The sequence below is a fragment of the Muscardinus avellanarius genome (genome assembly GCF_963383645.1).
Source record: "Muscardinus avellanarius genome assembly, chromosome: 16".
In the NCBI taxonomy this organism is placed as follows: Eukaryota; Metazoa; Chordata; class Mammalia; order Rodentia; family Gliridae; genus Muscardinus; species Muscardinus avellanarius.
This window is the reverse complement of record NC_137802.1, coordinates 72,513,946-72,541,517: the sequence shown is the minus strand read 5'-3', so window position 1 is coordinate 72,541,517 and position 27,572 is coordinate 72,513,946. Positions and strand designations below refer to the sequence as shown.

The 27,572-nt window shown below is 56.5% G+C and overlaps 1 protein-coding gene across 1 annotated transcript; it reads right to left on the bottom strand.

The window, feature by feature from the left end:
• Positions 1 to 1,406: 1,406 nt before the first annotated feature.
• On the bottom strand, positions 1,407 to 27,572 carry CARD14 (caspase recruitment domain family member 14; the record flags this gene model as incomplete). The annotated part of the gene is made up of 20 exons (XM_080714155.1): positions 1,407 to 1,614; positions 2,052 to 2,167; positions 3,669 to 3,790; positions 6,244 to 6,417; positions 6,523 to 6,634; positions 7,197 to 7,260; positions 8,096 to 8,333; positions 8,553 to 8,679; positions 10,182 to 10,461; positions 10,577 to 10,643; positions 13,674 to 13,756; positions 13,890 to 14,029; positions 17,189 to 17,296; positions 18,380 to 18,529; positions 19,013 to 19,138; positions 20,617 to 20,736; positions 22,339 to 22,506; positions 24,137 to 24,462; positions 25,695 to 25,832; positions 27,362 to 27,572. The coding sequence occupies 20 exons, from the start codon at positions 27,570 to 27,572 to the stop codon at positions 1,407 to 1,409; spliced, it is 3,078 nt and encodes a 1,025-aa protein (XP_080570281.1).

Sequence of the window (27,572 nt, the reverse complement as noted above, 5' to 3'; positions counted from 1 at the left end):
GAAGTCGGGAGGTTTGGGAGTCTGAGAAGCGCTACGTCCCCATGGGAGAAACGGCTTGGGACAGAGAGGGGGTCTGGGCCGCCCCTTTTATTCTTTTTCTTCTTTTTCTTTTCAGAATTGGGGATGGAACTCAGGGGCATTCTACCTCCGAGCTACACCCCAGCCCTATTTTATTTATTTATTGCAGGTCTGGGGATGGAACCCAGGGGCGTTTGATCTCTGAGCGATACCTCCTGCCCTATATTTTATTCTTCTTTTTTTTTTTTTTTTTTTTTTTTTGGTGGTACTGGGGTTCCTGGAAGCCCTCCTTCCTCCGGGGTACACTCCCAGACCTATTTTATATTTTTGAAACAGGGTCTCTTACGCCAGCACGGCTGGCTTCGAACCTGTGCGATCCTCCTGTCTCCGCCTCCCAAGCTCGGGGATGACAAGCGTGCACCACCACGCCCGGCGCTTTATTCTTCATTTTGAAACAGGGTCTCACTAAGATGCGGAGGGCCTCACTGAGTAGCTGAGGCTGACTGCGAACCAAGATCCTCCTGTCTCAGCTTCCCAAATGCTGGATTACAAATGTGCGCCACCACGCCCGGCAGCGGGAGCCTTTTGAAAGATGAACACACAGGTGTCTATGACCTCAACGCAGAGGTTCCCAAACTTAATTGGCTTACAGTCCCCTCCTCAGAAAAAATAGTACCCAGCGCCCCCACCGTGCACACTAATGCGTGCCTGCTTGGGAGGCTAAGGCAGGAGGACCGCAGGTTCACAGGCAGCCTCCACAATTTAGTGGTGTTCCACCACTTAGACCCTGTTTCAAAATACAAAATAAAATAGGATTGGGTGTGCCTCAGAGGTAGAACAGCCTTGGGTTTCATCCTCAGGACCACAAAGATGGAGTGACTGGTTTGCATTCCTTTATGTTTTGATTGGTTCTAGCACCCCCAAAGCCCCGCCCGCTGTGGGAACCTATGCTCAGCCTTGTCTCAGCCTTCAGGAGCTGAGAAAAGTCAGTAGGGGCCACTGGAGTGCAGGGCCACAGTCGCCTTGGGGACACAGGGTGCACCTTGGGCTTGGAACACGCCCTTCGGCACCTTGAAATGTAAACGGGGGGAGGGGCAACGTGGCATCAGCTCAGCCAGAACTCCAGTTCTCCAAGGGCTCTGCCCCCACCCCCGCTCCACGGAAATATTCTCCAGGCCCATGCCCAGCCCCAGCAAGTGGAATGGGCTGGCATGGGTGACCACAGTTTCTTTCCCCACGTGGGGGAGGAAGGTGCAAGGCTAGCCGCCAGCCAGAGGGGGAGAGCCGGGCTTGTGTGTCCAGCAGCCCAGCTGCTGCCCGGAACCCGAGACGAAGGACTGGGCCGCGCCAACAGGCACCTGGAGGGCCCACGGGAGGGTGTGGCGGCGTCAGCAGGGGCTCTGCTCCGTCCACACCACCTTCTTCTGCTCATCTGCAATGGCCAGGCGCACGCAGCTGAGCAGGACATCCAGGTCACTCCAGCTGTCCGCGGCCAGGCTGGTATACAGGCAGGGCACTTTATCTAGGTCTCCCTCCTCCTGCCTGGCCGCCTCCAGCAGCTGCTCCTCAGAGCTGCCCAGCCGCTGAAGTCCTTTCCTGTGTGGCAGAGTAGGCTCAGCCAGGACAGCTGACCCAACAGGAGCCCCGGCAGAAACCAACGGGGCACCTGCTCAAACCGCCCGATGCCAACCGCCGTGGTGACCCAACGAGGGGGCTCACTCCCACTGACGCGGGTGCCTAGGATACAGCCTCGCTTCCCAGAGTATCAGGGCCGTAAGCTCTCTGCTCATCCCAGCCATAGCAGAGCCGGACCCCCGCTCTGGGTCCTCAGTGTGGACTGTGAGCCCAGGGAGCGCATAGTCTGTTGGCTAAGGCAGGTTCTGACCCAGAGGAGGGAGCTGGACCTCGGTCCTGAGGCAGTGGGGACATTTTGCTAGCAAGAGCTGGGCACCATGGGCTCTGGGAGCCCCACAGCTGGCCCAGAAGCACGCAGCGTGCCCAGCCCCGCTGCCCAGCCCCTAGCGCGCACCTACCTGAGTTTCTTTGCTGTCTTCTCGCTGATGGAGACGTGGATGATGATGGGGTAAATGTCCATTCTGTGCAGGACGTGGACTCTGTCCAGCCGGATGTCCAGGAGGGCGTGGGTGTTCTTCAGAGAGAGAGAGGGAGGACATGAGTCAAGGTCATGGCCTCAGGCCTCGGAGGAAGAGAAAGCCCTTGTGTGGCGGGGTTGGGGGGCGGCGCGGGGCAGAGGCAAGCTGTGGGAAGGGGGCGTGTCGCTGCACACCGGGGGCTACCGCGCCATCTAGGGTTCCCATCTGTTGGCCTTTTCCCCTGGGAAATCTAGAATGCCAAGCCTTTGGAACCGAAGTACACTTAGCACGGAGGGAACCCTGAAGACAGGAGCGTTCCAGCTCTGTCCCGTGTGTGTCCCTTCCCTATTTTTTACCTTGACGAAGTAGGAAGCTTTGGAGTTCACAGGGAACAGGTTTTTTTTTTTTTTTTTTTTGACTGGGGTTTGAACCCAGAGGCACTCTATCTCTGAGCTACAACCCTAGCTCCACCTTTTTTTTTCTTCTTAATAACAGAATCTCACCAATTTGCTGAGGCTAGCCTTGAACCTGCAATCTTCCTGTCTCTGCCTCCCAAGTACTAGGGTTAGAGGTGTCTCCACCACGCCTGACCAGAGAGCATCTTTTCATGCATGTGAGCCTTCAAATGTGGGGATGCTGCTGGCTCCATTGTTTTGTGGTACTGGGGACGGAACCCAGGGGCCTTCTACTTCTGGGCTGTACCCCGGACCTATTTTATATTTTATTGGAAACCAGGTCTCACTAGGTTGCTGAGAGCCTCATTAAGCTGCTAAGGCTGGCTTTGAACCTGTATTTTCCTGACTCATCCTCCCAAACACTGGGATTAGGAGCGTGCGCCACCACGCCTGGCTGGCTGTTTTATTCATTCATTAATACATACTATTTTTTTAATTGGGGACTGAAACCGAGGGGGGGGTCCTCTAAGCTATACTGCAGCCCTTTTATTTTTGTGGTGTTGGAGATTTTGAACGCAGGGCATTCTACCTCCGAGCTACACCTGCAGCCCCATTTTTAATTTTTTTTTTTTTTTCATTTGGAAATGGTCTCACTAAGTTGCTAAGGACCGTATTAAGTTGGCTTTAAACCATCAGCCTCCAAAGTACTTGGCAGAGGTGTGTGCCACTGTGCCTGGCTAATGCCTACTTTTAAAAAATTTTTTTGCAGGTCTGGTGATGGAACCCAGGGACATTCGACCTCCAAGCTAAACCCCCTTCCCTATTCTTTGAGACAGGGACTCACTAAGTTATGGAGGGCCTTAGTAGCTAAGGCTGTCCACGAACCATGATCTTCTAGTCTCAGCCTCCAGAATGCTGGGGTTACAAGCGTGCCCACCACGCCCAGCTTAACACCCACTTATTAAATACCTCCTAAGTTGTGGAAACTGAGGCTCAAGGAGCTAAGACTTGCCCAAGGCCATGTGGATTCTAGGTGGAGAAATATGGTTTGGTTTGTGAGCGCTAAGCCAGGATTTCCAGGGCCCCAGGCGTCGTTCCCCAGTCCTCCCCATGCCAGTGGGGACCGCTGTCCCTGCAGGAGCCTCCATATGCTGTCCCCTACCTTCTCCATGAGGGACTCTACAGCGTGGCGGGTCACCCAGCAGCGGCCGCCGGGAGCCTCTCCCTCCTGGATGATGTCCCCTCTCTGGCTCCAGGTGCCATACTCCTCCTGGCTCAGGTACTCTGGAGGTGACACCAGGCAGGGTGGTCACACACCTGCCTGCATGTGTGAACACACCACACCCCTCCAGCTCCGGGAGCAGCCATTCCTAGGGGGCACTTGAGGAGCCTGACCCCACTCTCGCATCCAAAAGAGGCTGTGTCAGACGCACCCGCCCTGAGGGATCCTGAGACACCGAGGGTGCACCATGGGGTGGGGATGTGGTGGTGGGGGAAGCAGATGAAGGGATGGACAGATGGGTAGGTGGACAAATGAATGGATGATGGGTGGATGGATGGGTGGATGGATGATAGATGATGGATGGATAGATGGATGATGGGTGGATGATGGATAGATGGATGATGGGTAGATGATGGATGATGGGTGGATGATGGATGGATGGATGGATGATGGATGGATGATGGATGGATGATGGGTGGATGATAGATGATAGGTAGATGATGGGTGGATGGATGATGGGTGGATGGATGATGGGTGGATGGATGATGGGTGGATGGATGATGGGTGGATGATGAATGGATGATGAGTGGATGGATGATGGGTGGATGATGGATGATGGGTGGATGGATGATGGGTGGATGGATGATGGATGAATGATGGGTGGATGATGGATGGATGGATGATGGGTGGATGGATGATGGGTGGATGATGAATGGATGATGAGTGGATGGATGATGGGTGGATGATGGATGATGGGTGGATGGATGATGGGTGGATGGATGATGGATGAATGATGGGTGGATGATGGATGGATGGATGATGGGTGGATGGATGATGGGTGGGTGGATGGGTGGGTGGATGATGGATGATGGATGGATGATGGGTGGATGATGGATGATGGGTGGATGGATGATGGATGGATGGATGGATGATGGGTGGATGGATGATGGGTGGATGGATGATGGGTGGGTGGATGGGTGGATGGATGATGGATGGATGATGGGTGGATGATGGATGATGGGTGGATGGATGATGGATGGATGGATGGATGGATGATGGGTAGATGATGGATGATGGGTGGATGATGGATGGATGGATGGATCTGAACACCACCCCACCACTTCCCACAATCCAATCTTACATACCTACCTTTTTAGCCTAGAAACCCCATGGGTCCCTTAAGGCTTTGTTTTTCCTCAGGAGCAGTTCTGCCCCCAAGGGGACATTTCAGAGCAGAACAAGAAGTCTGCTCTGCATCCGTGGGAGGAGGGCCGTGCACTACAATGCGCACAACGGCTGACCACGGCGGTTGGTGCTGACGCTGCGATCCCCGCTCCAAGAAAACCTGCTGGGGACCCCACACTTTGCCCCCTGTCCTGAATGGCTTCCCTTGGTTCTGGCCACCCAGGCCCCAGGTCAGAGCTGCACCCTCCCCAGGCCTGCCCTCCCCCTCAGAGAGCCCCCCCTTGGCTTTCTCCCCTCTGCGCTGCTGGCGCCTGCCCTGGCCCTGGTGTCCAGTGGCCAGGCATCCTTCGGTACTAGCTGGGCCCTCTCCAAACTCCTCGTCTCTGCTTTCAAGATGAGCATTTAACGATCCAGCCTGGCCATGCCTTCCCGCTCTACAACCACACCGGCTCTCCTTTGCACATTATACACAGGTGACTTTCCAGCCTCTCCTTTGCACATTATACACAGGTGTCCTTCCAGCCTCGCGCGGGGCCTCTCAGGGGCTGGTCCCCGCTGTGGGGGCTGCTCTCCATCTCCTCTGCTCGCCAAGTCCTGCCTGTCATGTCCCAGCTCGCTCGCTCGCCCCTGTGCCTCCTGCAGAAGCCACCAGCCCTGCCCAGGCTCACTGTGCCCCAGCCCGTGCTGGCTGCGCTGCTGCCCTGCCCGGGCCAGTGGGCCCCTAGGGCCTCAGGGCCTCCCTATCTCCAGCTGCCCCATGGAGCCTGGCTTACGGCAGGTGCTCAGTAGGGGAACCTCACGGGCCACGCTTGCTTGTCTCCTCTGTGGCCATCAGAGGGTGGGAAATGGCCCTCTGTACACCAGCTGTAACCCCACACCCACCATCCAGGCTCCAAGGCTGTGCAGGCGCCACTCAGGTGAGATGGGTGGAAGAACACCCCCCACTCATGCTCACCCAGAACCTCTGAATGGGACCTTACTTAGAAATAGGGTCTTGCAGAAGACTGGATGAGTTCATACTGGATTAGGAGGGACCCTAAATGCAGTGACTAGTGTCCTTACACTGAAGACGTGCGGAGACTCCCAGAAAGAAAAAGGCCACCAGGCACAGGGCTGAGACGGCAGCCACAGGAGCAGATCCAGGAAGGCAAGACGGCTGGCACAGGAGCGCCCGCCCTGCTGCACCCAGCTGACGGACATCTGCCTGCCAGCCCTTGGAGACACGTGTGCTGGTTTGCCGATCCTCCCCAGCTTTGGTCCTTGCTATGGCAGCCCGGCCCCTCCCCTGGCACCCAGCACCTTGCCGGCCACCTGACAGGTGAGGGCTTACCTGCGGGGCACTTCTTGAAGCGTTGGAGGAGGCACAGCTTTTTGCTCAGGATCTTCCCCACCATGCTGGGCACCAGGAGCACGGGCCGGGCCTGCGTGGGCCTGTGGGGGTGCACCAGGCTGTAGGGCGCCAGGGTGAAGCAGCTCTCCGCCCAGAAGCACACGCAGGAGCAGTCTGTGGAGGAGAGGGGCGGTGAGCCCGGGCAGCCCCCGGGAAGGACCAGGCTCAGCATCCTGACTGCTCCAGCCTGGCACCAGAACAGCAGGCTCCAGGTCTCACCTTCCCCACTGCTGGGGTCCAGCCGGCCCTCATCACAGGACCCACACGGACGGCTGGCCTTGGCTTCGTCTATACTGACGATTCGCACCATCTTCTGCGGTCCACCGGAAGACTGGCACAGGAGGAGGAGAGGGGAGAAGGGCAGGAGGAGTGGTTGGAGCTATGGGCCCAGCCTCAGGGTTCAGCACCCCTACCCGGCTTGACACTGCAGCCTGGAAACAAATCCACTATGGCCTCTGGACCACTGAACAGCCAGGATGCCCAGGCCCCATGCCAGGCGTGGAAGGCAGGACAGGGTCCTCGGGCAGACAGCCTGCAGCGGGCTCTGCAGGGAGGGTTGGCTGCAGAAGGAGTGCGTCTGAAGGCCCGGCACCGCCAGGGCAGGGGAGATCGTCCTAGCACGCTGCTCAGGGACAGATGGGTGCCCAGCAACGTTCACAGTGCTGTGTCCAGAGACTACAATGCCCAGCTCGGAGGACAGAAGCAGGCAGGCAGGGTGACAAGGAGGGCCAGGCAGAGAACGGGCTGATGTGTTTGCACGTCAAGTTTCCAGAGCCTGCAGGCTGGGTGAGGGCGCAGATGGCTCTGAAAGATTGGAGGCCCCCGGGGCACAGTCACCCCGCCAGCACCCCTTCCCTTCCAGCCCGCCCGGGGCCCCTCCTGCAGAGCCTCACTTTGCAGGTGACAGCGCGCTGTTGAGTCACATCCTGAAGGAGCGAGATGAGCCGCTGCTGCGCCCTGCGGGACAGGAGAGGCCCTGACCAGCTGCGGGCGGCCGCCCCGGGCTTGAAAAGCCACCCCGAGATGCTAATTTAAGCGTCTAGAGGTGGACCCGGGGCTCAAATGTAGTCAGTGCAGGGGACCTGCTCGGGACCTCGCCACGCGGTGCAGCCAGGGCTCCAGCTGCCGATACAGGGACAGAGAGCGCAGCAGAAACGCAGACCGCAGACCAGCAGTCCTCCTCCCCACCCGTTGAACCTGCTCCCTGCACACTCCCGTGAACACGGGCGAGAGGCACGGGGCTGGAGCACACACAGGCTGTGTGTGAGCCTCTGAGGTGGCCACAGGTTGCTCTGGACAACGCTTCTCACACAGGGAGGCACTTTCAGTCCTGGAAAACCAGGACACTGGGTCACCCCGCTCCAGGGGACACTGGCAATATGTGCGGACATTTCTGGCTGCCACGCTGGGGGGTGCTCCTGGCATCTAGTGGCTATGCACCATCCGGCAGTGCCAGGGATGACCCCACCACAGAGTGACCCAGGCCCCAAAGTCAGTGGTACCAGGGGTGGGACGCTCCGATCTAGAATGTTCTAGAATGACCCGAGGTCTATCCCTGTCTTAGAGAAAGAGCATCTGTCACAGGGAGATCCCGTCCTCAGCAGTGATCTTGGTAGGTGTCCCTTGTGTGGGGCCTCCATCCCTCCCACCCTCCATTCCTGCACAGCAGCTCTTGGCTCTTCCGTCGTAGGGAGAAGCCTCTGGAAGGGCCTGGCTTCCTCCTGGGCAGGAGGGGGCCCTCCACGCAGAGCTGGGCCCTGCTGGGGCGAGGCAACTCGGGGCGGCCGCTCACCGCGGGTAGTTGGGGATGGTGCCCGCGTCCATGTCCCTCATGGTGTAGGGGTCCACGCGGTGGGCGCACCAGCGGCCGGGGCCCTGGAACGCGGTGTTGGTGACGTGCAGGACTTCGTTGCAGTGCACCTGAAGCTCCCCCTCCAGCCTGCTCTGCAGGGCCAGGTTGACCCGGATGTAGAAGGAGTCCCCCGAGGTCACCACTTTGGCCTCCAGGTCCTGGACCAGCTTCTTATAAACTGTCAAAAGAGGACATGAGGGGCCGATGACCCCAGAGTCCCACACAGGGAAGGTTCTAGCGTGTGGAAGTAGGAGAGAAAGAAGGTCCCCCCTCTTAGTCCGGGGGGCCGTCCTGAGCTGGAGGCCCTGGGCAGGGCGTCTGGCTGCCATGGGGTCCTGGGGTGGGGGGCACGCAGGCCAGGAGGGGCAGGTGGCTGGGCAGCCTGAGGGGCGCCTACCCTCCGTGTTGACCTTCACAGACAGGCAGCAGAAGCCGCTCACCCTCCGGAGGAGCCCCATGGCCTGCTCCAGGGTCACGTCCTCCAGACTGGCCTTGAACGAGGGCTCCGTGGCCTCCTGATCAACCTGGGGGCAGAGCGCCGGGGTCAGCTGCCCGATCAGGCCCCTGCGGCCCGGTGAGGGCGAGGATGGTGGGGAGGGCGCCGGGGGCAGCGCCATGCCGTGGTACAGCCCTCTGGCCTTTCCCGCCGCCCGCACCTTGGCCAGGGCGGCCTCACCACGAGGCCTCGTCCCAGGCTGCGCCTCGGGAGCAGGACGCAGCATCCCACAGCCCTGTGGGTGTGTCACACAGCCCTGGCCCGGAGGGTACCCACCAACCCGCTCCCTCTTCCCCACTGCTGAAGAGTTCCTCGTGATAGGCACTTTCCTCTCTTGAAAAAAAAAAAAAAAAAGAGAGAGAGAGAGAGAGATCTCAGTTCTAGAACATTCTGGAGCATTCTAGATCTCAGCCTTGGGACTGTTCACATCTGGGGCCCAACCATTCTGTGTCTAGGGCTGTCCTGAGCACCGTGGGTGTTGAGGGGCCCCCCTGGGCCTCACCCTTCAGTGAAAGCCCAGCCCCAGGCCTCCACTGTCCTCTCCACTCCTTCCCCGCACTGCATTAAGTTTAGGAGAATATGCATTTTTACTATGAAATAAAAATCAAGTCGTGTTTTAAGACTGTGAGGACTGAGCAGGCCGGCGAGGACATCAGGACTGTCTCTGGAACCCCACAGAGGGTCTCTGTTGCTTTAAACACATCTCGGCTGATGGCTGCAACTCTTAGGACTATAGAAATGTCACTGGGGCTTGCCTGTAATCCCAGCATTTGGGAAGCCAGAGAGGAGGGTCACAGGTTCAAGGCCAGCCTCAGCAACTTAATGAGCCCCTCAGCAACTTAGCGAGACCCCACTTCAAAAGAGAAAATACAAAGGGCTGGGAGTGTAGCTTAGAGAGCGAATGCCCCTCAGGTTCAATCCCCAGTACTAAAAAAAGTAAAAATAAATACCAGGGAGGGCTTTCTGTGTCACCTGGAGTAAGGGCCCAGGATGGCACTGTCCTAGGAGCGGAACACACAGACCACTCGAGACTGAGGAGGACTGGGAGACGGCTGTGGGCTCACAGGATGCTCCTGGAAGGGTGCCCGCCCCTCACCCTTCTCTGTACCTGTAGCCCAGCCCCAGCCTCCTCCTGGGGCCAGTGGGGTGGAGCTTGGAGGTAGAATGCCCCTGGGTTCAATCCCCAGTACCACACACACAAAAACCCCACCACGGTCAGGGCGAAGGAGCACTAGCCTGGCATGCACAAGGCCCTGGGCTCCATCCCCGGCACACGGAACAAACCTCCTGGCAGCGTATGGCACCTTGGAGAGAAGCCTTCCCAAAGGGCGTGCCACCTATCCTGAAAAAATGCCAGTTTCCAGGCTCCTGGAGGCAGGCCGGGAGGAGGACTGGGTTCCCTCCACAGGGTGACCATGAGCAGAGCGCATCCATGGGCCTGGATGGAGAGACCCGGCTGCATCCACGCGTGGGCCCGTGGCTACGCGGCCTGGGAGGAGGCGGCTGCGGAGAGCCTCACCCCTCGCTCACCATCACGATCTGGGTGCCGGGGCGCAGGGCCATCTCATCCACGGCCGAGCCGGGCACCACCCGGTGGATGAAGATGCCCGTTTGGTTGCCACCGATGACGCTCATCTGGTCCAGCAGCGCGTCGCCCCGGAACGCCACCACCGTCACCTGGCTCTGGATCTTGTGGGCCGGCCTCCTCCGCACCGGGACGCTGCTGCAGACCGGCGGGTGAGGGGCTCGGGGGCTGCCCAGGCAGGGGTCAGGCACGGCTGCTTCCCCGTCGCTCCCTCCATCCCCGCATCTGTAAGCCCCCACACACCCTCTGTTCTTGGGAAGGCTGTGTCCTCTCGGTGCTGAGAGGACAGCCACTCTTCTTTGGTTCCCCACTCTATGGAGGGTCCCGGGGATGCTCTCACCTTTCAGAGACATCGAGGTTTCTGTAAGACTGCTGCGGGCTGCCCTCCAGCAGGAGCATAGGAATATCTAAGAAGAAGTCTCCAGCTGAGCCACCTGGCCCCGCCCTCCTCCCTGGCCCCGCCCCTTTCCTGAGCCTGAAGGCAGGGAGAGGTGCTCCAGTCTCCTGTGGGGTTTTTTTTTTTTTTTTCATGGTACTAGGGATGGAGCCCAGGGGCATTCTACCTGCAAGCTACACCCCCAGCCCTTTTTTTATTTTTTTATTTTGAAGCAGAGTCTCACTGAGTGGCAAAGGGCCTCACTAAGTAGCTGAGGCTGTTTGTGAACCACGATCCTCCTGTCTCAGCCTCCCAAGTCCTGGGATTACAAACGTGTGCCACTGGCGCCGGCTTTGTGATATTTGAATGAGTTGCTCACACCTTAAGATGAGGGGGGCTGGGCGTGGTGGCACAGGCTTGTAATCCCCGTGCTTGGGAGGTGGAGACAGGAGGAGTGCGCTGGTTCGAGGCCAGCCTTGTTGGCTTAAGAGACCCTGTTTCCAAATTAAAAAAAAAAAAAAATTATATATATATATATATATATATATATATATATATATATGAATATGAGGTCTGGGACTGAACCCCAGTACCACCAAAAAAAAAAAAAAAAGATGAGATTTCTGGGCGTGGTACCTCAGGACTATACTCCCAGCCTTATTTTATTTTTATTTTTATTTTATTTTAATTTTTTTATTTTTTGGTGGTACTGGGGTTCCTGGAAGCCCGTCTATCTCCGGACTACACTCCCAGACCTATTTTATTTTTGGAAACAGGGTCTCCTAAGCCAGCACGGCTGGCTTCGAACCTGCGCGATCCTCCTGTCTCCGCCTCCCAAGCGCGGGGATTACAAGCGTGCGCCACCACGCCCGGCCCTTATTTTATTTTTTTATTTGGAAACGGTCTTGCTAAGTTTAGGAGAGCTTCACTAAGTTACTGAGCCTGACTTCAAACCTTCAATCCTCCTATCTCAGCCTCCCAAGTAATGGGATTACAGGTGTGCACCACCATGCCCAGAAGATCTAGCATTTTATCTTATTTATTTATTTATTTATTTATTTCAGTATGGGGGATGAAACCCAGGGGCATTCTACCTCCGAGCTACACTCCCCAGCCCTGTTTTTTTTTTTTTTTTTTTTTTTTTTTACTTCTTTATTTTGAAACAGGGTCTCACTAAATTGCAGAGGGCCTCACTAAGTAGCTGAGGCTGGCCGCACTCCTGCGAGCCTCCCAAGTACTGGGATTTCAAGCGTGCGCCACCACGCCCAGCTAGATCTAGCAATTTAATTTGCAGCCTGCACCCAGGAGCCAGGGAGCCCAGTACTTTTCCTGCTGTGAACTCCTGGTGAGAGCCAGGGGACACCTAACAATCACCTGTGCCCACTCACGGGCAAAACCCTTGTGACTGCAGAAAGAACCAAACTAGATTGATTATATGCACTTTCAGTGTATCTAGGTCTTCTACCAGCAGTCTGTGAACTCCAGGCCTCATGCAGAATTCTCACAGAAGAAAAGGAAAAGGAATGCGCCCTCTGAGCTCAGGATCTCGCATCCGGGTGAAGTCTGGCTGGGTCACGGGCGGGCCCACACTATAAACTATCCCGGGGCACGCGCGCCCCCTGGCGGCCATGGCGTGACTTCTCGTTGGGAGCTCAGCGCTTACTGTAACTAGGGAAGGAGAGACCGCGGGTCTGCATGTGCGGGGCCCACACACTTGAGAAGAGGGACCAGCTGTCACAAGCCAAGGAAATGGGCGCCAGGAGGACTGTGCGCCTCGGGGCCCTACGCCCCAGGGGAGGGTGCTCCTCCAGTAGGGGTCAGCGTGTGCCCTGTGCCTGCCAGGACCATCTCAGCACAAGGTGCTTGCCCCTGGGGGCCCCGGGCACAGGCTGGAGCCAGAGGGTGGAGACAGGCGTGCAGTGGCTGTCTGAACTTGTCGCTGAGCTGGACGGCTGTGGATACAACTCTGCTGTCCTCCAGGTGAAAAACCAAAGGACCTCAGCCGGGCGCGGCGGTGCACGCCTGTAATCCCAGTACTTGGGAGGCTGAGACAAGAGGATAGTAGGTTTGGGGTCAGCCTCGGCAACTTAGTGAGGCCCTGTTTCAAAACTAAAAAAAAAAAAATAGTCGGGTGTGCGGGTGCACGCTTGTAATCCCAATGTTTGGGAGGCTGAGACCAGAGGATCACGGCTCGCAAACAGCCTCAGCTACATAGTGAGGCCCTTCGCAACTCAGTGAGACCCTGTTTCAAAATAAAGAATAAAAAGTAGGGCTGGGGGTGTAGCTCGGAGGTTGAATGCCCCTGGGTTCCATCTCCAGTACTGCAATAAATAAATAAATAAATAAATAAATAAATAAACAAACAATAAAAAAGAAATGGGGCTGGGATATGATTCAGAGGTAGAATGCACCCTGGGTTCAATTCTCAATAATACACACACACACACACACACACACACACACACACACACACAAGACCCCATTAAACAGAGTACACTTAACATTTAGCTGGGCATTTGGTGCATGCTTGTAATTTTAGTACTTGGGAGGCTGAGACAGGAGGATTGCAGGTTTGCAGCCAGCCTCCACTACTTAGTGAGGCTCTCTACAACTTAGCAAGACCCTGTTTCCAAATAAAGAATAAAAAAAGCTGGGCGTGGTGACGCACTCTTGTAATCCCCGCACTTGGGAGGCTGAGACAGGAGGATCACACGGGTTCGAAGCCAGCCTCAGCTACTTAGTGAGGCTCTCAGCAACTTAGTGAGACCCTGTTTCCAAATAAAATATAAAATAGGTCTGGGAGTATAGCCCGGAGGTAGAAGAGCCCCTGGATTCCACCCCCAGTACTACAAAAAAAAAAAAAAATAGGGTTGGGGTGTAGCTTGGGCCACCGGGCAGTCTGGGTTTCCCCAGAGACTGAGGACAAGGCCCAGGCCAGGGGTCAAGTTTCCAGGCTGTCTCTCTTGCATCCTGCAGCCCCTGGCTCCCCCCCCCCCATGGCCAGTAGCCGGGAGAGGAAAGGCGTGCGCCCCAGAGGCTTGCACGGGGTGGCTGCACGCACCTGTGCTGTCCAGGACCTCGTAGTCCAGGTCTGCGTCGTCCTCCTTCACCCCTGGAGGGGCTCCCAGGACTTCTGGGAAGAGGCTAAAGCACAGGGTCAGGCTGCCTCGCCCGCTCCCTCCAGCATGGGCCCAGCTGCTGCAGCCAGAGCTCAGACGGCTGGAGGTCCAGCGCCACGCCCCCATGAGCTGGACCCCAACGCTGCACCCTGGCCTACCTGAAAGCCTCGGTGTCCTCGCGGAAGTCCTCTGCTACCCGCTTGTACAGGGACTGCTGGCTGGGAGGCAGCGGGCTGCTGGAGCGGAAGCTGTCCAGCTCGCGGCTGGACGCGGCACTCAGATCCCACCAGAGCTGGGGCTGGAGGGGGTGGGCAGGGGCGAGGGAGGGAGGGTGGGCATGAGGTCTCAGGCACTGACACCTATGGGTGCCAGGGACTCCTGGCTGCTTTCCGTGCTGCTTGTTGCTGGGCCCTGAGCAGGCCGCACAAAGTGGGCACGGCTCTTCTGCGCACTATCAGAGGGACCGAGGGCCAAGAGCGGCGTTACTGGTCAGAGGGAGGAGCCGGGCCTCCGGGAGGGAGGCTGCTCAGAACAGCTCCCCCACCCTGCATAGGCGGATCTGAATTCACTCGCTGGGAATTCCTTGGGCACCTACTACGTGCCACACCTCTGAGGACGGGCACAGTCCCTGGGGGAGGGGACCAACTGGCAAGCACAGGGTGGAGTGGGTCCCACAGGGCTGAGGGGACAGGGGCAGGGTGCCCTGGGAAGCCTGTAGAAAGTGACACAGAGAGAGCCCGGTGTGGTGTCGCACACTTGTAACCTCAGCATTAGGGAGGCTGAGACTGGAGGATCGCGGTTCATGGACAGTCTCAGCTACTTAGTGAGGCCCTTTTTTTTTTTTTTTTGAGGGTTTGGGGATGGAACCCAGGGGCATTTGACCTCCGTGCTACATTCCCTGACCTATTTATTATTATTTTTTTTTGGGGGGGGAGGTCTGGGGTTGGAACCCAGGAGCATTCAAAATCCGAGCTACATCTCCTGCCCTATTTTTTATTCTTTATTTTTGAAACAGGGTCTCACTGAGTTGCGGAGGGCCTCACTAAGTAGCTGAGGCTGTCCGCAAACCGTGATCCTCCTGTCTCAGCCTCCAGAATGCTGGGATGACAAGCGTGTGCCACTACGCCTGGCCCCTGCCCTATTTTTTATTCTTTATTTTATTTACTTATTTATTTTTTTTGGTGGTACTGGAGTTCCTGGAAGCCCTTCTACTTCTGGGCTACACTCCCAGACCTATTTTTACATTTTTATTTGGAAACAGGGTCTCCTAAGCCAGCGCGCGGGGCCAGCTTCGAACCTGCGCGATCCTCCTGTTTCAGCCTCCCAAGCGCGGGGATTACAAGCGTGCGCCACCACGCCTGGCTAGTGAGGCCCTTTGCAACTTAGTGAGACCCTGTTTCAAATTAAAGAATTAAAAAATAGGGCTCGGGGTGCACCTCAGAGGTTGACTGCCCCTGGGTTCCCGGGGTGCAGCTCAGAGGTTGACTGCCCCTGGGTTCCATTCGCATTAACACAAGAGAAAGAAAGAAAAAAAGAAAGAAAGAAAGAAAGAAAGAAAAGAAAGAAAGAAAAAGAAAGAGAAAGAAAGAAAGAAAGAAAAAGAAAGAAAGAGAAAGAAAGAAAGAAAGGAAGGAAGGAAGGAAGGAAGGAAGGAAGGAAGGAAAAAAGGCCCAGAGAAGCCAGGGGCGGTGGGTTTGGGGGGTGCAGCACATTCCAGCGCTACCGAGAAAGGCCTGCGCTGCAGAGCAAAGAATAGCAGAGCGGCCTCCCCAGCGTGGCAGAAGGTACATCGTCGGGAGCCGAGAGAGTGGCTGGGCAGGGTCAACCTCAATCGATCGTTCAGAGGGGCAGAGGTGAGTTGGGCGCCCGTTCTGAGCCGCAATCCCTTGCCTTCCCCACCCCATGGCCAGTAGGAGGAAAGCCGCGCGCCTTGTCACGGGGCCGCAGGAGGGGAGGAGTGTGGCCGTTGAGCCGCGGGCTTGGAGGGTGAGCCTGCCCCGCTCAGGTGTCCAGGGTTCTGGGGGAAGACCCCGGCTTCCCACAGTCCTCCCGGAGCCCAGTGAGCACGGAGCCTGGCAGGGCTCTGCGGGGTGGGGGACAGTGCAGGGCCTCTGGCATCGTAGGGAAGGGAACTGCGGTGGACAGTGGCACAGGGCTCCCCTGCCTCTTGCCCTCTGTCCAGCTCGAGCAGTGCACGGCGGCGGCTCCACCCTCCGAGAGCATCCTGAGCTGATGTCCACCGAAGCCCAAGGAGGAGAGCAGACCCTGGGGACCCGAAGCCCCAGAAACCATACCCTAGGGCCCATCTGCACTGGGTGGGACAGCACCCGCCTGAGTCACGCTTACCCAGAGCCTGTGAGGGACCTCAGAGGTGAAACAGGGCCAAAGACAGCCAGACTGGGCTGGACTGGGCCCCGAATCCCATAGGACGGGCCCTCTCTGCTCAAGTTTGTATCTTTTTTTTTTTTTTTTTTTTTTTGTGGGTCTGGGGATGGAACCCAGGGGCATTCGACTTCTGAGCTACATCCCCTGCCCTATTTTTTTATTCTTCATTTTGAAACTGGGTCTCACTGAGTTGTAGAGGGCCTCACTAAGTAGCTGAGGCTGTCTGGGAACCGCGATCCTTCGGTCTCAGCCTCCCGAACGCTGGGATGACAAGTGTGCCCACCGCGCCCGGCTTCAGGTTTGTATCTTAAATGTCCCCACAGCCCTTCCTGGTCACCAGCCTGTGGCTGTGGGGAGGCGGTGGGACCTTAGGAGGTGGGGCCCCGAGGGAGGCAGCCAAATTACCAGTGTGTGACCTTGAGAGTGATATTGAAACCCCAGCCCCTTCCCTCCCTCCCTCCCTCCCTCTCTCTCTCTCTCTCTCTCTCTCTCTCTCTCCCCATCCATCTCTCTCTCTCTCTCTCCCCATCTCTCTCTCTCTCTCTCTCTCCCCATCCCCCCCTCTCTCTCTCTTTCTCTCTCTCTCCCCATCCGTCCCTCCCTCCCTCCCTCCCTCTCTCTCTCTCTCTCTCTTCTATTCTATTCTGCCACACCCTTCCGCATGGCATTCTCCTCACCACAGGCCTGAGTGACCATGGACAGAAACCTCCCAAACCATCTGCCCCATAAACCTTCAGGTTGACTATCTCAGGCATGCTGTCAGTCGCAGAAAGCTGCCCAGCACACTTCCTAAGAGGAGGAAAGCCTGGACTGAGATGTACAGAGGAGGGAGGCAGAGACGGGAGCCACCAGAAGGGAGAGGCAGAGGCCCGGGCGCAGCAGGAGTGTGGCCCTGCCCACACCCTCCATTTGGGTTCCCGGCCTCCTGAACTGGGGGAGAATCGACTTCTGCTGTTTGGAATTCTCCCCTCGTTTTTGGCCTTCCCACAGGAATGGGTGCAGGAAGAGGCCTGGAGTCCTGGCAGAGAGGTGCAGGCCAGGCTGGGGAGCAGGAGGCAGGGGTGCCACGTACCTCGGTGGAGCTGAGGAGGCCGCTGTCGCTGTCGTCCCGCGGGCACAGGGCATGCATGCGCACCAGCCGTTGCTTCCCCCGTGGACAGGGCTCTCTGGCCTCTGCTTCCTGCGTGGGCCCAGATGGGTTCATTAATTCAGGAAAGGTTGCCCTGGAATATCCTCGGGCTCTCACAGGACTCACCACCATCCTGACCTCCCTGCGGTTTCTGCACGCTTATAATCCCAGTACTTGGGAGGTTAAGACAGGAGGATCACAGGTTCCAGGCCAGCCTTAACTACTTATTGAGGCCCTCAGCAACTTAGTGTGATCCAGTTTCAAAATAAAGAATAAAGCCGGGTGTGGTGGTGCATGCTTGTAATCCCAGCATTTGGGAGGCTGAGACCCGAGGATCACAGTTTGCCAAGAGCCTCAGCTTCTTAGTGAGGCCCTTTGCCACTCAGTGAGACCCTGTTTAGAAATAAAGAATAAGCCGGGCGTGGTGGCACACGCCTATAATTCCAGCCCTTGGGAGGCTGAGACAGGAGGATCACACAGGTTCAAAGCCAGCCTCAGCTACTTAGTGAGGCTCTCAGCAACTTAGTGAGACCCTGTTTCCAAACAAATTATATTAAAAAAATAGGGCTGGGGGTATAGCCTGGAGGTAGAAAGCCCCTGGGTTCCACCCCCAGTACAGAAAGAAAGAAAGAAAGAAAGAAAGAAAGAAGAAAGAAAAAATAGAGCTGGGGGTAAGTGCCACTGGTTCTAAATGAACCAGAATACCAGTGGGTTCAATCCCAGTAACCAAAAAAAAAAAAAAAGAGCAAGCAAGCAAGAAAGAAAGAAAGTTGGGGGAGTGACTGAAGGCAGAGCTCGGTGTTCCAGTGCTCGCCAGGCATGCTCAAGGCCCTGGGTTCCACCCCAGCACTGCAAAAATACAGAGCAGTTTCAGAGCTCCTCCGTTCCTGCACGCTCTGCCTTACAGGTTCCAGAACCTTCCCTGAGCTGCCCCCTACAACCTGGTGCTATTGTCTACAAGGAGGCCCAGCGTGCCCAGGTGCATCTCCAGGACGTCACAGCCACTCCAGCTCTCGGGAGGCAGCGGGCAGGCAGAGTCAGAGCCGGAAGCCGCACCAGGTCCCTGTGGCCCAACCCCCCACACACACACTGCCCGGGAGCCGCCATGCTGCCTGTCCCCGGCAGAACACTCACCCCTCCTGGGCGCCCTGCCTGCAGCTTGCGCAGCTCCGTGCGCAGCTCGCACACCTGCTCCGTCAGCTCGAACACTCTTCTGCGGAGGGAGTCCTTCTCCGTCAGGCTCTGAGAGATCTCCAGCTGGGCCCCATCCCTTGCAGAGTATGCCTGCGGGCCACAGCAGGACAGACAGACAAGAGACAAGACAGCCAGGTGAGACAGTCAGGAGTCGTGCCCGGGGCTGTCTCGGCTGGAGAAAGCGCCCGTGCTGGGGGCACTTGCTGTGAACTCCAGCACAGGCTCAGAGCTTGCACCAAGATGCACGAACATCCTTCAATTCCTGGACGCCTCGGTGGCCTTAATAAAGGCCGCTGTCTAGGATGGGCTTTCTTGTGCCAGGAATGAAGGTGGGGAGCATATCTGTTGACAGCAGAGGTGGGGAGTTGAGAACTCTTTTGTGGACCAAGGAAAGAGGCCCTGAATCCCGTAGCCGTCTACCATGGAGGACAGGTGGAGCCCAGGCTGCCCGAGCCAGCAGCCCTCAGCCTCGGCCAGACATAAGCTCAGAGTGGCAGGGGGCCCCTGAGCTGCGAGCCTGTGGGGGCAGGCACCGCGTGTCCTCCGGGCCCTGGTCCAGCTCCCCGGGGGTACCTGGTCCCGCTCCTTCTGCAGCTCCGCCACCTGGCCCTGCAGAGTGCTCATCTTCTCCCGGTACAGCTCACAGTCCATCTGCATTTTCCGGAACTGCAGCAGGGTCTGCTCCTTCTCCTCCCAGTACTGGACAGAGGGGACAGGCCAGTGGAGGTCAGTGGCTCTGAGGCCCTGGGGGGAGGAGTGGGTGGGGGAGGGGAGAGGGGCAGGGCAGGCAGGTGGCTCCAGAGGTGAAGTAGATGAATTCAGGCTACTCCTGCAGGGCCAGGATTGGAGGTGCATCTTCAAAGCCCCTGTCCTGACCAAATACATATATTGAGGACTGAACCCAGGGGCATTCTACCTCCGAGCTATATCCTCCGTCCTTTATCTTTTATTTTTTATTTTATTTTTATTTTTTGTGGTACTGGGGTTCCTGGAAGCCCTTCTACCTCCGGGCTACACTCCCAGACCTATTTTTTTTTATATATTTTTATTTGGAAACAGGGTCTCCTAAGCCAGCGCGGGCGGCTGGCTTCAAACCTGCGCGATCCTCCTGTCTCTGCCTCCCAAGCGCGGGGATGACAAGCGTGCCCACCACGCCCGGCTGTCTTTTATTTTGAAACAGGATCTTGCTAAGTTGCTGAGGGACTTGCTAAATTGCTAGGTTTAGCTGGGCGTGGTGGCGCACACTTGTAATCTCCACATTTGGGAGGCTGAGACTGGAGGATCGCGGTTCGCAGACAGCCTCAGCTACTTAGTGAGGCCCTCCGCAACTTAGTGAGACCCTGTTTCAAAATAAAGAATAAAAAAAAATAGGACAGGGAGCCAGGCGTGGTGGTGCACGCTTGTAATCCCAGCATTTGGGAGGCTGAGACCTGAAGGATCGCGGTTCGTGGACAGCCTCAGCTACTTAGTGAGGGCCTCTGCAACTCAGTGAGACCCGGTTTCAAAATAGAATAAAAAATAGGGCAGGGGGTGTAGCTTGGAAGTCAAATGCCCCTGGGTTCCATCCCCAGACCCGCCCCCCCCAAAAAAAAAATAGGACAGGGGGTGTAGCTCAGAGGCTGAATGCCCCTGAGTTCCATTCCAACCCACAAAAATAAAAAAATAAAAAAATAAAAAAATAAAAAAAAATAAATACTGAGGTTTGCCTTGGATCCACAATCCTCCTGTCTCAGCCTCTCAAGCACTGGAATCACAGGTGTGCGCGATGGCACTGGACTATGCCAATTATACTGGATGTCGTCATCAAAATGTGAACATACATTGCAGGCAGAATAGTGTTTCACTAAGGTTCCCAGATACGCAAATAACCCCCCCCCTCGCTGTCTCCCACTGTTTCTGTTCTCCTATTTCCCCTCAACTCAACTGCTGGCTCTCCCTGCTCCGGGCCCTTGAATGGCCTTGGACTTTAGCCACAGGCCTGCCTGACGGAGGCTTCCAGTTTCAGCTGTGAGTGGGTGTTCAACAGGGGCTCCTCTGACGCAGTAGGTAAATGAGCCAGCAGATCGGTTAAGCAAAATGATCTAAGTGGGGGGAAGGGATCTGTCTCCCCACAAACATGGCCCTGACTTGGAGACCAAGGGTCACCATGTCCCTCCGAGGAAGGCGGCAAGCACCACCTGCTTTCGCTGCCGCTCTGCGGCCACCGCCCGCTCCCGCAGCGAGTGGATGCGGTCCACCAGCTCCTGCTTGCTCTCCAGCGCCTCGTCCAGGTTCTGCTCCAGGATGTCCTTCTCCACCTGTTGCAGACAGAGGTCAGCCAGGACCTGGCCCCCCTAGAGGCCCGCCCTGGGGAAACAGAGTCCCTGAATATGGCACCAGCAACCACAGAGCCAGGGCCAGGTGCACAAACAGAAAGTGTCACCTCCTCACTGCACATGAGGCAGGAAACTGGCCACGAGAAAGGCATCAATCATAAATGAAAGAGAGACACATGAAGGAAGCTGGAGCCCTCTGGCCGTCTTCCACACAGCTGCCAGCGAGTCTGGAGGAGAGGGGGAAGCCAGGGGACAGGTCACCCTTTCTTGTGCCCACGTTCTACAAAGGGGCTTGATGCGCGATGGCCAGGCTTTGTGCTGGGCTATGCCCTGTGCCCAGGAAACGTTCCTTGAAGGCATTTCTCACCAAATTGGTATCTGCTTATTAAAAGGAATCAAAAGAGGAGAAGCTAAGCGCCCACACAATTCCACGGCTTCAGCATCACTGATTCCTCCGCTCCCAGGAACTTTCAGCTCCCTGAGGCATGTCAGGAGAGAATGGCAGGATGTCTCGTGGGCAGAAAGGTTCCATTCCTGAGCCTCAAAGCTAGTCCCCTCCTTCACGACCGGCGCAATCTGCTCCTAAGCAGTGCGGGGTAACTGCGGAAAGCCTTCTCAGTCATCAGCTTTGCGGCCACCTCTTCGTCCGGTGTGGGAGTGGCCCAAACTCTTCACCCAAGTGGAGATCTGTTTGCACGCAGACAAATCTTCGAGGACCAGATGAGACTGATGGGCAGACCTGACAACCGCCTTGCTTACTCCTTCCTCCCCGATTCATCCGAGACTACCTTGATGTTTTCCCTGACTCATCCTGTGACTGCTTGGCTGTTTCCTGTGATTAGTCATTGTTACAGTGCTTTGGTTAAAACCCTCGATAAAAGACTGACGCTGGTGGAAGGACAGGAGATTGGAGATCTCTTCTCCCCAGCCTCCTCAGCTGCCATTTCTTTCTTTTTTTTTTTTTTTTGGTGGTACTGGGGTTCCTGGAAGCCCTTCTTCCTCCGGGCTACACTCCCAGACCTATTTTATATTTTTGAAACAGGGTCTCTTACGCCAGCGCTGCTGGCTTCGAACCTGCGCGATCCTCCTGTCTCCGCCTCCCAAGCGCGAGGATTACAAGCGTGCGCCACCACGCCCGGCTCAGCTGCCATTTCTCTAATAGTAATAATTTTCTCTAAAAATCATTCTGACTCCACTGCCGTTCATGCAAGAGACTTCTAATCGATCAATCAATCAATCATTCAACATCAATACTATCTGCAGCATGCAGTCACCTGCTGAATGCACACTGGACAGCCTTTATAAACTTCTGCTCTCTGTAGGGCTAGAGAAGAGGAAGGAAGGAAAGAGAAGTGGTGGGAGGAATGGGGTGTGGCTCGGAGGTATGGCCCTTGCCTAGCATGTGCAAAGCTCAATCCCAGCGCTTCTTTAAAAAATAAGTAGATAAAGGTGTGGGACAGACGGTCCTCGGCCTCGCCTTAGAAACCACCTGTCGGAAGCCCGTCAGCCACCAGCGGAGGCGGAGGTCCCTCCCAGCCGAGCTCGGGCAAGGCACTGGCCCTGCTGGAGGCAACCAGAACGCACCAGGCTGAAGGTCAGCGCACGGAGTTTCTCGTTCTCCTCCTTCAGGCGGCTCAGCTCCTCGCCCCCAGCCTCCAGGTCGCCGGCCATCTTCAGGGACCTCTCTCGAAATTCCCGCTCGCAGGAAGACACCAGGCTCATTCGCTGCAGCTCCTGCTTCAGCAGGTACAGCTGTGCAGGGAGAGGAGCAGGAGCGGGATGGGCGCCGCCACTGCACCAGGGCAGGGGCTCCCTGGTCCTCGCGGGAGGGTGTGCTCCTGCGCAGAGGGCTCTGCCTCGGATTTACCGCTCATCCTCGGGTTTGGGCCAATGAGGAGTCCCAGTTCCTCAGGGGTGGAGAGGGGCCCCTCGGCTTTACTTTGTGGGTGAGGCACAGTGGTGGGGTGTCAGAACACATGCCAGGGCACCCAGCTCCTCCATCTCTTATCGGTAAACAGATAGTCACCAGCAGCCAGGAAGGGTGGCCAGGTGCTCCCTGGGGCTGCCTTCCCACACGGGGCTAATTTGGATTAATGAAAACCAGTAGAATAAATAGTAAATAAATATAGCCAGGCACAGTGGTATATACCTGTAACCCCAATACTCAGCAAATTAGTGAGTCTCTGCTTTGAAATAAGAAATAAAAAGGGCAGAGGTGTAGCTCAGTGGTAGACTGTCTCTCGGTTCAATCTTCAGAGAGAGAGAGAGAGAGAGAGAGAAGAGAAGAGAAGAGAAGAGAAGAGAAGAGAAGGGAAGGGAAGGGAAAGGAGAGAGGAGAGAGGAGAGAGGAGAGGGCAGGAGCAGGATTGAATCCAGGAATGGTAGGGATGCTGGGGTGCAACCTGGACTATTCAGGCAGGGAAAGTTTTGCAATGTCTTGCAGAGCCCAGGAGCTGTGCATCAGGGTTCCGGCCCTCTGGACACCACCCAGCCAGGTCCTGCTGGCCCCCTTCCTCTGGACAGTGCCCAGGAGAAGCTTGGATGTCAGGCAGAGGGCTGGCAGCTCCTCCTGCTGGGCCTGGTGCTCCTGGGAAGCAGGAACTTCCCCGTAAGGACAACCCAGGCAGTCTGGGGGTCGCTGCTTCTGGGGGCTGATCCTCTCCTGGCTTGCTTGGGTCAGGGAGGAGGAAGGGCCTTCCCACTTGGACCTCTTCCCCCAGCTCCTACTTAGCAACTACCAGTAAACAGTGACTGAGCTCCAGTTATTGGCCAGCTGGGTGGGGCATGTCAGATTCCACATGCTCAAAAAGTAAAACTATCTGAGGATACGGGTTGGCTGTAAGACCCTCTGCAACTTAGTGTGACCCTGTTTCAAAAAAAATAATAAATAAAGTAGAGCTGGGGGTGTATCTCAAAGGTAGACCATCCCTGGGTTCAATTTCCATTATCCCTCGTAAAAATTAAAGAACCCAGAAAAATCAGTAAGAAGATCATTACCTAACAGAAAACAAGTACAAGACTGTGCTGGGCTTTCGGAGGCCTGACTTGCTAATACTCCTGTCTTCCCACCCAGGATGGATGGTCCCGTGTCGCCACACTGCTGGGGCTGGGGGATGCAGGTGGGTCTACTGAAGTGGACCCCAAAATATCTAGCCCTGCCCCAGACACCATAGGGTGGGCCTCCTCCACAGCAGCCCACAGCCAGGCGCAGTAATTTTTGCTGCGTCAGCTTCGCAGAGGGGATCAGCTTCCTAGACAGGCCTCACCAAGGCTCTGGGGTAGGAGTGCGTTGGACAGGAAGGGGGGAAGGGAGCTCTGGGCAGCCGGCTGCGCATGTGCAAAGGCCCGGGGGCGCCTCCCCCGCTGCGCAGGCCGCCCCTACCTCCTCCTGCAGGCTGCGGCTGCGCGAGGCGGCCAGCTCCTTCTCCCGCAGCGCGTTGCTGTAGTGCAGCGAAAGGCTCAGCATCTCGTCCTTCAGCTTCAGCACCTCGTGGAAGTGGGAGCTGGCCTCGCGCCGCATGCGGCTGTGGTCGGCCTCCAGCTGGCGCAGGTCCTCGGCGCGCGCCTCGGCCTGGCCCAGGCGCTCCTGCAGCCGCTGGTACTGCCGCAGCAGCGCCTCCCTCTGCGCCTTCTCCTGGGCCAGCTCCTCCTGCAAGCTCCCGATGGCCCCGGCCAGGCACTCGGTCAGCTTGGACGTCTCCATGAGGCCTGGGGGGGTACAGGGGCTCCGACCTCAGCCCTAGTCTCTGCACCCCACGCCCAGACCTAACCTGCTGGTCTCCTTGAAAGCCTCCAGGCCTCCGTTGGACTCTGCTTTGGTTAAATAAATAGCACGAGCGATTGCCACAGAGGATCACTCTTTGCGTCTGCGGTGGGAGCCACTGTCCAGATGTTGAAGCCCTTCCTCCTTAGCCATTGGCGCCCAGAGCCCACTCACCTTAAGGTCATCCTCAAACAAGTAACATGCACATCTGCACCAGAACCAGAACTCACGGAGAGGCTACTCGGGCCAAACAGGAAGAGGCCAGACCCCTCCCGGCCGCTGTTTCAGTCACAGGAGTCCTGCTCTTTGGTCTGTCTTTCTTTCCTTCTTTCTTTCTTTCTCCCTTCCTTCCTTCCTTTCTTTGTACTGGAGATGGAACCCAGGGGCTTTTCTACCTCTGGACTACACTCCCAGACCTATTTTATATTTTATTTGGAAACAGGGTCTGACTACATTGCTGAGAGCCTCACTCAGTAGCTGAGGCTGGCTTCGAACCTGCGCCGTCCTCCTGTCTCAGCCTCCCAAGCGCTGGGATTACAGGCGTGAGTCACCACGCTCAGCTTACCTTAACCTTTTAAGAGGTCTTCCAGAGAAGCCCCAAGTCATTCAATGTATTCTTCAAACAAGTGTAACTCTTTTTTATTTTTTATTATTTTTTTAGTACTAGGGATTGTTGAACCCAGGGGCATTCTACCTCGGAGTTATACTCCCAGCCCTATTTTATTGTTTATTTTGAAACAGGGTCTTGCTAAATTACTGAGGTTGGTCATGAACCTGTGATCCGCCTATCTCAGCCTCCCCAAGTACTGGGATTACAAGCGTGCACTACCACGCCTGGCTTTTATTATTTTTAATTTTGAAATAGAGTCTCCTCCCTAAGTTGCTGTGAACCTGTGATCCTCCTATCCCAGCCGCCCAAGTACTGGGATCAGAGGTGTGTGCCACCATACCTGGCTTAACCTTTCCTTAGACTCGTGTGCCGCGGTGCAGAAGGCACCACTTCCCTCTCCTCTCTGAAAGGAGATCTAGGGCCAGGGATAGCGCTGTCTAAAGCCAAGGAGGCTCAGCCTGGCCAGGGACCTCGCCAGGAGGGAAAGCGAGATGGCCTGGGAAGGCCGCAGGCACTGGGCCTCTGGGCTGCAGGAGGTGTCCCGCCGGCCAGGCGCTCAGCCCTCACCGCTGAAGTTGCTGACGTCCACATCGGGCTGCAGCCCGGTGATCAGGGTGTAGACGTCGGGGTTGTGGAACTTGAGGCTCTCCAGGAAGGCGATGGCCCCATTTTTCCCGCGGGTCTTCAGCAAGTCCAGCAGGTGCCCTTGGGAGAGAGCCGTCTCTTAGGCACCAAGGGCGCAGGGCTGGCTTCCCCCTGGGGAGGGCTGGGGAGGGGACCCCCTGGTAAATCTGACAACCAGGAAGCGGAAGGGATCACGGGTGAGACGCAGCCCTCACTCCTGATGTGCCCTCACGCAGCTTGAGAAGACGGAGCCCACGCTGACTGAGCAACCCATGTGCCCCAGGAGGAGCCGGATGAGGACACGCACAGAGACATACCACCGTGGTGCTCCGAGAGCATTTGGGGCCCTGTGTATGACGGCAGCGCCCACCCCGGCTCCAAACACGGCCCCAGAGAGCCGTGGGGACTCTCGAAGCCAAGGCCCAAACCCTCTAGCTCTCAGCTGGAATCAGTTGCTTGGATTCATCTCTCCCATACTTGAGATCTATAAACTAACACGCGCAAACATCACAGCGTTACTAGCCGCGGCCCCGGCTTCACTCTGAATATCGTAGCAGTGACTCGGTCATTCCTCCTAACAACACTCCAGGACAAAGCCAGTATCAGCCCCATTTTTCGGATGAATAAACACAGCTAGTCAGACCATTTGAAGAGATTCCAAAGTCATCTGTAGTGGGTTGAATAGTATCCCCCACAAGATAATGTCTACCTGGGATCTGTCTGTACAGATTTTGTTTGGGAAAAGGATCTTTGCAGATATAGTTAAGTTAAAGATCTTTTTTTTTTTTTTTGGTGGTACTGGGGTTCCTGGAAACCCTTCTACCTCCGGGCTACACTCCCAGACCCATTTTATACTTTTTTATTTGGAAACAGGGTCTCTTGCTGGCTTCAAACCTGCGCCATCCTCCTGTCTCCACTTCCCAAGCGTGGGGATTACAAGTGTGCGCCACCACACCCGGCTTTAGGCTGGTGTTTTGTTTGTTTGTTTGTTGTGGTACTGGGGGTGGAACCCAGAGGCTTTCTACCTCTGGGCTATACTCTCAGACCTATTATATATATATATATATATTTTTTTTTTTGAGGGTCTGGAGATGGAGCCCCGGGGCATTTGGCCTCCGAGCTACACCCCCTGCCCTATTTTTTATTCTTTATTTTGAAACCGGGTCTCACTGAGTTGCAGAGGGCCTCACTAAGTAGCTGAGGCTGTCCATGAACCGCGATCCTCCGGTCTCAGCCTCCCGAATGCTGGGATTACAAGCGTGCGCCACCACGCCCGGCTCTATTTTATATTTTATTTGGAAACAGGGTCTCACTAAGTAGCTGAGGCTGGCTTGGAACCTGTGTGATCCTCCTGTCTCAGCCTCCCAATCCCGGGGATTATAAGCGTGCGCCACCACGCCCCGATGGGCTGGTGTTTTAAAGAACCATGCTGTGATCACTTGTTGGGACGCTAGCAGAGTGTCCCCGGAGTCTAAACTCTGGTCCCACAGTGCTGCAGTCCTGAGCTCCCTAGCCTCTGTGGCACGGGCCGCGTCAGCTGGCTGGGCAGGAAGAGCCCAGCTGGGGCCCTAGCGGCTGGGAGTGCGGGCCAGCGGCCGCCCGGCGCTCACCGACTCTCATGGCGCTGTTGGAGAAGCGGGGGCTGTGCAGGACCTCCTCCTCGTCCAGCTGGCTCAGCACCTTGGCCTGGCGCAGGTAGGGGGTGAGGCGGCTGGGGCAGATGCTGCGGACGACCCTGTAGCGGTGGTTCTCCAGCATTTCCCACAGCACCTCCTCGTCCAAGGCGGTCAGCGTGGAGTCCGTGCGGCACAGCTCCCCCAT